The sequence below is a fragment of the Cebus imitator genome, unplaced genomic scaffold (assembly GCF_001604975.1).
Source record: "Cebus imitator isolate Cc_AM_T3 unplaced genomic scaffold, Cebus_imitator-1.0 Scaffold199, whole genome shotgun sequence".
Lineage (NCBI taxonomy): Eukaryota > Metazoa > Chordata > Mammalia > Primates > Cebidae > Cebus > Cebus imitator.
In genome coordinates this window covers 4,282,370-4,292,346 of record NW_016107514.1, presented here as the reverse complement: position 1 = coordinate 4,292,346, position 9,977 = coordinate 4,282,370, and the positions used below count along the sequence as shown (strand labels likewise).

The following is a 9,977-nucleotide window of genomic DNA, read 5'->3' as shown; positions in this document are numbered from 1 at the left end:
AAAAAAACAGCAAAAAAAAAAACTGGTAGAAGCTGACCTTGAAAAACATAATTCAATCAGTTTAAAAACTGGTAGAAGACAATTTATTTTTTAAAGTGTTATTCTACTATTATATACCAAATGACAATTCAGTTTATAAGAGAGCATGGCACTCTAGAAAAAGCATGAAATTAAGAAATAAGAAGGCTGAAGTCTAAATCCTTGCTTTGTCATCTGTGTTACCTTGGAAATGTCATTTAAAATGTCTAGATCTTATTGCTTTTTTTTTGGTTAGACCATTCAGAAATTTTATTAATTCTATGTCTCAGTTTAATGCCTATCTTTTAAACAGTAATGCAATGGGAAACTTTTTATTTATAAAGTACAAAGGTATTAGTATAGACAGTGACACTTTCAATTAATAAAAGGTCAGAATACTGGCAATCTTTTTTTTTTTTTACTTCTTCTTCTTCTTTTTTTTTTAAAGAGACCCTGTTGCCCAGGCTGGTCTTGAACTGTGGACTCAAGCGATCTACCCACCTCAGCCTCCCAAAGAGCTGTGATTACAGGTGTTAGCCACCACACCTGGCCATAGTACTAGCAATCTAATCATCTGGAACAATCTCATACACTTGGATAAAATGACCTCTGATTTGTGATTAACTCTATAGAAGGAAGAAGCAGAACCATCTGTAGTAGAGGTATGTGTCCACTAAAATGAGTTTCCTACAATTCCCAACCAATCTTACAGTTGGCTGTGGCCAGAACTGATGCATGTTAAGTGTATGGAAAATAGGTGTGTTTCCCCCAGTTCTCTTTCCCTCTCTGCTTGCCTTCTGGAGAGGCTGCAGAAGCCATGGAAGCTGACAGATCCTCAAGCTGGAAGAAACCTGTATCCCTGAATCAGTATGTGGAAGGCTACTTACTGAACATGCACCTAAGACTATAAGCAAGAAATAAATTTTATTTATGAAAAACCATTAAGATTTTAAGTGTTTATAATTCATGGCAGCTAGCACTACCCTAACAAATATCCTCTGGGATAATATATTATTCTCTGGGAATCACCTCTAGCTCAGTGGTAGGCAAACCTTTTCTATAAAGAGTCATATAGTAAATATTTTAGGCTTTGTGGGACACACATGGTTTCTGTTGCATATGCTTTCCTCTTATTTTAAATGACCTTTAAAAACGTAAAAGCTATTCTTTGCTCACAGGCCATATAAAACAGGCGACAGACCATAGTTTGCTAACCCATAATGTACATAGTTCTATATAAAATTAAGCAGCAGGAATTTGTGATAGTGCACAGAAGTGATAATTGGAAGCCAAACAACATCAATAATGACAAAAACATTTATAAAATGTTTAGCATGTGGCAGATATTATTCTAGACACCTTAACTGTATGTGTTAATTCGATCTTCACAAACACCCGGTAAGGTAATTTGTCAGTTGGTAGTTTGGAACCAGGATTAGAAGCTGGCAGTCTGGTCCAAAGCTCAAGTTCTCAACCACTACACTAGGCTGAATACTGATGTTCCATTTCCTTCTTCTGAATTAGTAATTCAGGGGCATTTAGGGAAGAAGCAAACAGCTTCCCAAATTTCTATAGCTCCATGATGATAATAAGAAAAGGTCTTATTATACGTCAGATTAGCAAAAATGCAATTCATTTCAGATGCCCACCTAAAAACTTCAGTTTTAAAAGTATCAAAAATAAAATTTTTGGCATACAAAGATGCAAACTTCAATTATTTTCCTGATGGCATCAAAACAAGGTATCATATAAATGCCTTTTTGCTAAAAGTTTTAGCTTTTAGAGCAGTGCTTTCAAACTTCAGCATTAAACTGTTGATCATCATCCGGAGACCTTATGAAAATATAGATTTCTGCCCACCAACCCTACTCTCTCAATTCTCCAGGTTTGGATTTGGGAGGTCTGGCATATGGACCAAGAATCTGCATTTCTAACAAGCCCTCAGGTGAGGGTGATCTGTCAAACTGATGTGTGGAACGCATTTTGAGTGGCACTGCTGTAGCACTTTCCTTTTGACCTCCAATGAGTTCATTCATACTATTGTGACATAAGAAAATATCATTTTAAGTCTAGAAAATATAAAATTAGAGATTATAAGGTTTGACAACAAATAGAGGAAAACTTGATATTATAATTCTGTAAGATTCAGACAAAGAACTAGCAATGTATTCATTATAGAAGGCATAAAAAGGTTATAACATTTTTAGTTTTGTTGAAATAAATTAGCTAATGCTAAAGATAACCTGATTTGTAATATGAAGGACTAGAACTTAGTGACTTGAAAGGTTTCACTCCTTTGAAATTCTATGATCCTAATAAAGTGAACATATACAAAGTAAAATAAAAAATACCTAAAGAAAATACAGCTCCCAAATGTTGAGAATAGATGTCTAAGAAGGAAAGTTTGAAGAGCATGTAAAAGACATTCAGACATAAACTCGTAGTGCGACACTTCAGAGGATCTCCTACCTGGCTTCTACATAGCGTCCAGTAATCAGTAGTATACCTCTAAGTGCAATAAAAGTATCCCTTCCCCAGCAGCGGAAAATACCAGAAGAAAAATGAGGTAAGCCTAACAGAAAACACAACAAAGTAATATGTTAATCATAATAATATATACAATTATAGAACTAAAACAGAGTTTTATGGATGTTTCATGAACATTTTTAATGGAAAGGTAATTTTCATTTTAGTTGTTGGGTATCACTAAGTCTTTTTATTTGGTCTAAGTAGCTGCAAATTTAAGGGTTAAAAAGAGGGAACGGCACAGATAATACTATTTCTTTCTTCCTGCAATTTGATGTTTTTCAGTTTAGTTTGGAAAGTTCTAAACTTCGGTGGCCTCAAATACTAAGTACTTCCTAGAAATATGCTTGAAATACATTAAAAAGAAAACAAAAGCCTGTCCTTTAGCTTATTTTGCTTACTTGAATTTGTTATGTGGGTTTTAAATCTACTTGGAATAAAGGATGCCAATAAATATTGTTGAAAGGATTTGATTGCAATTAGACACATAATAAAATTATTTAACATCTGTTTTGTTTTATAACTTGTAGGGATATTTACATATTCTACGAATAGTAACAAGGTCAGGTTTATTTTTTAAAATTGGGAAAAAATATAGAAAAGAGGATAGTAAAATTAATTTGATTTAAAAAAACACAAAAGGTCAAAAGTTGGAGAAAATAGAAACTTGAAGAATCAGCTGGCCATAAAAAGCACACAAAAATGCCTGGTGCACAGTTATAATTAAAGATTGAGCATGATTATTATTTTTATGAGAGAATATCTATGAAATGTATTAAGTGGTAAAATAAAATCTTGAGAAACATTACAAGCTTTTAAAAAAATAATCATTTTCCTACAACTTTTCCTCTGTGAATACTATTGATTTACACATTTTAACCTTGTACATAATTCCTTACCTGCAGCTAGAGAAACACAACATTGCTCCTTTTCTTTTGTGATCTCATTTAGCCTATAAGGTACATCCATAAGTGCAGGTGAAAGAATTGGCAGGGAAGGGAATTTTCCTACTCCACACATTTGAACTGAACCCAATGAAAGGTGTTTCACAAAGGTTGAACCATTCTGAACAAAGCTGTAACAAAAGTGATGGAATTTATTACTTGTAGAAATACAACAATTTTTAGTAGTTTTATTTTACTTGATTTCTTTCCTTCAAATGATTTTTCTATATAAATCTGTAACAACGGTAATATTAGTTAAATTTTTTTTTAATTTGGTTAGATTTCAAAACTGCTTTCATTTCACCCATTATTTTGGCTGGCTTATAAGTCCACAGATAGTTGTAAAACAAATGGTAGAAATGAAGTTTTGTTCTTCTGAAATTATGTCCTAATCAATTTTGTGGCTCTCACTAGTACACTTAAATTTGTGGTTTTATTTTAGGGAATTCAACACTAAAGGCAAATTTCATTCATAATAATAAGTGGAATATTTTTTTTCTCTTAATTTATGAAAAATTAGAAAAATTGTGATGTATATTCCAGAAATTTCATTAACTCAATAAGTCAATGAATACATAGAAACAATATAAAACAATATTCTTATCAATATGTTTTATTAGATTTTAGAACAGGTTTTATAATATTCAAGTTTGTTTTTGTATGCTACACAGACTAAAGGATGCTAATAAATTTACTATCCACCTACAAGCCTTTTCAGCTCTATGACAATTCATGGTTTGGTTTTTTAAGAACACTTATGAAGTGACTCTGTATATAGTTTCTACACAAATATGCCTATTTATTTAAGCTTTGTTGGATGTACCTTGACATCTGCTTCCATGCCATATCCAGAAGAGTGGTATATGCACCAATTAATATAGCATCAAAGTAACATGGGATAAGATAACGTGGGATCTGCTTCAGGTAGAAAAACATAGCCTGCAACCATTTACCAACCTGTTATAAAAATAATTTTGAAAGTTAATTTGGTATGTGTACAGGCCAGGTATGTTTTTAGAGGTAAATCTAAATATACAGCTTTATCTAGTAATCTACAAACCCAATTTCCATTTATTAGAACTGAAAGATGATGAAGAAAGGAGGAAAATGGTTCTGGTTAGAAAACAATGTAAACATTATATATAACATGGTAATATTTCTTATTATGCCCTTGATTTTTAGGAACTATAATATAGCTCTACTTACTTCAGCGATAGTTCCTGATCGTGAAATAAGCCGGTTACTGACATAGTCAATCATCCAATCTCCAGATCTCAAATTATTACAAAAAGGATGCCCCAAGTCATTCTTTGGTCTTATTTCTGCCAATACAGACATTAAACCTGAAAATTCAGAGACATGTAATGCTGTATTATTGGTAGCATCAATTTGTTCCTATATCCTCTAGTCCCTACTCTGCTAGTCTCTATTCTAGTGATTTGGGGTAAACATGTATTAGAGGCAGACACAAGGGCTGCCCAGTCCAGAATAGCACTTAATATAGTTGGAGATAAGTGCGGCAATACTGGCTTGAGCCAAATTACAAAGGCATACTGAAGGGGGTGACTGTCACAAGAGATATAAAGAGCTTTTCAAGATTCATAACTTCTGGGACTGGTCTTACTCTTTTGGATTTTAATGTTATAATATTCAAGGGTAACTGGCATGGCCTCTCTGCCTAAAGGCATTTCAAGAAAGAAATGTGGGCCGGGTGCAGTGGCTCATGCCTGGGTGGCTCATCCCAGCACTTTGGGAGGCTGAGGCAGGCGGATCACCTGAGGTCAGGGGTTTGAGACCAGTCTGGCTAACATGGTGAAGCCCCGTTTCTACTAAAATTACAAAAAATTAGCTGGGCATGGTGGCACGTGCTTGTAATCCCAGCTACTCGGGAGGCTGAGGCAGGAGAATTGCTTGAACCCAGGAATTGAAGGTTGCAGTGAGCCAAGATTGTGCCATCGCACTCCAGCTTGGGCAACAAGAGCAAATCTCTATCTCAACAAACAAACAAACAAACAAACAAACAAAAAACCACACACACACACACACACACACACACACACACAGAAAGAAAGAAAAGTGATAAGCCTGTGTTTTTTCATGTTGAAAACTAGTGGGTTCATTAATAATCAGGCTAGATTTAAGGAAATCATAGAACTGGTTTCAGAGAGAGCAAGAATATCTATGGAGATAATATAAAGCATGCTTTGGAAGGAATCGTTGAAATTTAACAGGAGGTACTTAGAAGTAAGTGAAGAATCAAAGTGATGGGTGTGTGTGTGTGTGTGCACGCTTAATCCTTCTAGTCTTCAATTAGAAGCATTAGAATTTCCCAGATTTTATTGTTTCAATGATACTACCTTAAAAATAATCTTGGCATCACTGACTTCATTTAGACTATGTTTATTTACCTATTTATAATTGAATGAATTTTACTATGTATGCAGCATGTTTTGAAAAACTAAAATATATGTAAATTTAAGATAAAGTTCTTTCCCTCAAGGGTCACAATCTGCTTTGGGGAAGAAAGCTTAAAACATATAGATATTGGGAAACAAGACTAAATAATAATATTCTACATATGTCCTAGCATTTTCATGGATGGCAGATAATGCTCAGTAAATGTTGGGTCTCACTGTTGAATAATGTAATGACATAACGAAAACAGTGTTTTAGAAACAGATCTGATGATGGCCACTGGATTTGAATGATTTGTTAGCTGGCTTTGTATATAAGACTTAGTCCTAGAATAGACTGAAAACTGTGGAAATAAAAAGGATATGGTGTAACAAAGAGAATATGGAAAAAATCTGTGAATCATAATGACTGATTGGATATCGAGGAGAAAGGAGCAGATCCAAAACAGACACCTGGATCCCAACATGACTAGATATACAGTATTATAAGGAGGGAAATACATTTGTTTAGGGGAAAGAAAGGTCAACAGAGCAGTGAAATCTTATTTAATCTGAGGCTTCGATTAGTAGCCTGCTGGAAACAATATGTGAGCTACTGAAAATATTAAATGATCAGAGGGAAAAGGGATTGGTATAAAGCAGCAAAAAATAAACAGGTAAAAGCAATTCTACTTAGAAAAGATAAGAAGAATAATTTCATTAGAAATATAAGAAGAATTAGCAAAGAGCAAAACTTAACTATAAGAAAAACAAAGGCTAGAAAAAGAGCACATAAAAGTTTGGTCTTTTTAGCCAACTAGAAGTAGTCTAACAGCTCAGAGTGAAAATGAATTAATTATTTAAGTCTGGTAACATATATACATCTTTTTAAAATTAAATTAAATTAATTAATTAATTTATTTTTTGAGACATGGCCTTGCTCTATCACCCAGGCTGGAGGGTAGTGGCATGACCATAGTTTGCTGCAGCCTTGAACCTCTCGTGGGCTCAAGTGATCCTCCTGCCCTGGCCTCCCAGAGCATGAGATTACAGGTGGAAGCCACCATGTCTGGCTCACATACACTTCTTTATTACTCACAGAACAAAACATTTTGTATTAAAAATGAGAATATTTTAGAAAAAAAACCTGTAAGTCCAAAATATCTCAAAAAAGTTTATTGAGAACCGCTTCTGTGCTTGGTTTTGTAGGAGGTATAAAAGCTAAAAAACAAGAACCATAAAAAAGATAAAACTTAACATTCTTATTTCTCAAGGTGTACTGCCTACTAGTGTGATTTTTCTTTTCTTTTTTTTTTTTTTTTTTTTGATTCAGATCCTTGCTCTGTTGCCCAGGCTGGAGTGCAATGGCACAATCTCAGCTCACTGCAACCTCCGCCTCCTGGGTTCAAGCAATTCTCCTGCCTCAGCCTCCCAAGCAGCTGGGACTACAGGAGTGTGCCACCATGCCTGGCTAATTTTCATATTTTTAGTAGAGATGGGGTTTCACCATGTTGGTCAGGCTGGTCTTGAACTCCTGACCTCGTGATCTGCCCACCTCGGCCTCCCAAAGTGCTGGGACTACAGGCATAAGCCACTGTGCGAGGCCTTAGTGTGGTTTTAAACCTAACAATTTCCAAGTACTTAGTATGAACTAGGTGTTGTGTAATGTGCTGTTCACATGTATTAACTCATTAATCTTAACCATAATACCTTGTAGTAGGTACCATTTTGCAGAAGAGAAAACTAAGCCATAGAGCATTTACTTCAGGTTATAAAGCTAGTCAATGTAACCCAGGAAATCTGGTTTTAAAGCCTGTTTCTTAATCACAATGATAAAGAGTCACAAAAATCATTATACTAATTATCAAAATAAGGCAATGTATTTCAAGGGCCAAGTAAGAGGTATAGAAAATAAATGCAATAGGTGTCTGGAGAACAAAGACATTACTGTAAAAAGCAATAGTTAAAGAAGGTTTTATGAAAGATGTAAGAATTACAGCCCTTAAATATGGGTTAGATGGACAAAGAGATAAAGAGTTGAACAAAAGGTGTAAGTAGAAAACTATATGAACAAGGAATAGAGGTGTGATAAAGCAAATTTCTTAAACATCTAAGGAAATATTACTAACTAGATGAATTAAACTGATAAATATTTAATTCCTTTAACTAATCTTACAGCTACTCTATATTTTACTATAAGTTATCTTTATAGGATAAAATAAATATGCAACAAAATGTATTTACAATTAGATTTTAAAAAAAGATGAATGGATTATATTTACAACCTAATTCCACTTGGGGCCCAAACAAGTATATTCTGTTTTTTCTTATATAATAAACCAGGTCAAGAAACATTAATTAAGGTCCAAGTATGCATGAAGAGCTATAAAGACCTTAAGGAAAGACATAGAACTAGTAATTCTAGGTAACATTTGCTGGATAATTACTTTGTGTTACATTCTGTTTTCAGTGTTTTATGTGAATGATCTCATTAATCCTCACAAAAGCCTTCTATATCAAATAATATTATTCAAATTTTATAGAGGCAGAAATTGGGGCACAGAAAGGTTACATTACTTGCCAAAGGTCAATCAATGAGTAGAAGCAGAGCCATAATTGCAACCCAAGCAGGCATACTCTTGAGCCTGTATTCTGTGTCTATAAAGAAGACACCAGATGATCCTAAAAGAAAAACATAAAGCTCAGCTATCCTTCTATTTGCTTACCTTGAAGACCTGCATATTTAAGGGTTGACCAGTTTGGTACGTCATAGCACCCTCCACCGTCTTCCTGTTCTTCTGATTCACACCGGTAAAGGATCTGATTTAGCTCAGCCAACGTTAACTTGGAGGCAATGCTAAGAATTGGAAAATAAAGGTAACTGGTTAAATATATTGAAGTTTAACTTCAATATATTTTTGTTGTCAATAAAAACAAAAGGAGAAAATCTGAATTATAATCACACAACGTCTTAGCAGTGTACGTTTTACAAACTCTGCATTCAAATAAACATTATATTCACACACATGCAAAAAATTCAATTAGAAGAAACATTACTCCCAAACCAAGGAAATAATCAAGTGCCAAACTGCATTGATTAGAAGTATGCTGGGAAAATCTTTTGGCTTCTATATCCTTTATCTTATAATTTTGTTTTTTTTAACCTTTCTAGTTTGGACTTAATGTTTTCTTTCCTTCCTTCATTTATTTATTTATGTGTTCTCATCTGATTTCCCTGCTTCATATTCTCCTAAGTGAGACATCAATAACTTTTTATGCTAGTTATTGTATACCATAAATACTTATCAGAGAATCACTGAAAGAATAACAAAAAGTCAAAGTTAACCACCTAGGAAATCACATGCCCTCTGCCTTTATATTTCCCTCCAAGTCCCTTCCCTTCTCTTCTCTAAGGTTGCACTGCCCCTCAGCTTGTTTATTCAAGAAACCAGGATTTTCTCAGATTAAGATGCTACCTGATAACTGTCAGAGAGAAGACTATCATGACCTTGATTTCCCTTTGTTTGGTTAGCAGTAAGAGTGTATAACTGACCACACCTGAATACATCTGAAACCGTATTTTCTTGTGCTTCTATAATAGATGCTCATGTAATTTCATTTTACATGACTGCCATTTTATGTGAACACACATCCTCTTGAATGTACATCCTTCTTTCTCTTTTAGTTCTGGCTCCATTTAGAAAATCATTGTCATCTGTGTTTTGTTCGCTCCATCTCAGCTTCCCTCCTTATAGCGAGTTTGTGAGTCAAGCCTGAGTCAAATCACTCAGAAGCCTCAGTATCAACTCCATTCTAGGGCAGTATTTTTCAACACATAGCCAGTGGACTCCTGGCCTAAAAATTACCTGGGGATCTTATAAAACTGAACATTTCTTGTCCTTGCTCCAAAATAATGTGAGCAGGTCTGAGGAGGAACATGCATTTTACAAGCAGTCTATCGAACACAAAGCTGCTTCATAGATTTTTTGGTTAGGAATGCAACAACTTTGTTAAGAATAGTTTGAATTAACAGTGAATATCCTTAACAATAAAACATCTTATACAATAACAAAAAAAAAGCTGAACACAATAGCAA

General features: G+C 34.3%; 1 protein-coding gene across 8 annotated transcripts in view; it reads right to left on the bottom strand.

Moving 5' to 3' along the window:
- AGL (amylo-alpha-1, 6-glucosidase, 4-alpha-glucanotransferase) overlaps nucleotides 1-9,977 on the bottom strand; it is a 70,143-nt gene that overhangs the window by 25,444 nt on the left and 34,722 nt on the right. For all 8 annotated transcript variants that reach the window (XM_017547596.1, XM_017547594.2, XM_017547595.1 and 5 more), the window contains 5 exons: nucleotides 8,608-8,738; nucleotides 4,695-4,831; nucleotides 4,312-4,445; nucleotides 3,444-3,619; nucleotides 2,488-2,590 (listed from right to left, as the gene is read on the bottom strand). In XM_017547596.1, coding sequence (XP_017403085.1) covers nucleotides 2,488-2,590; nucleotides 3,444-3,619; nucleotides 4,312-4,445; nucleotides 4,695-4,831; nucleotides 8,608-8,738 — 681 coding nt within the window. The remainder of the gene's footprint in view (nucleotides 1-2,487; nucleotides 2,591-3,443; nucleotides 3,620-4,311; nucleotides 4,446-4,694; nucleotides 4,832-8,607; nucleotides 8,739-9,977) is intronic.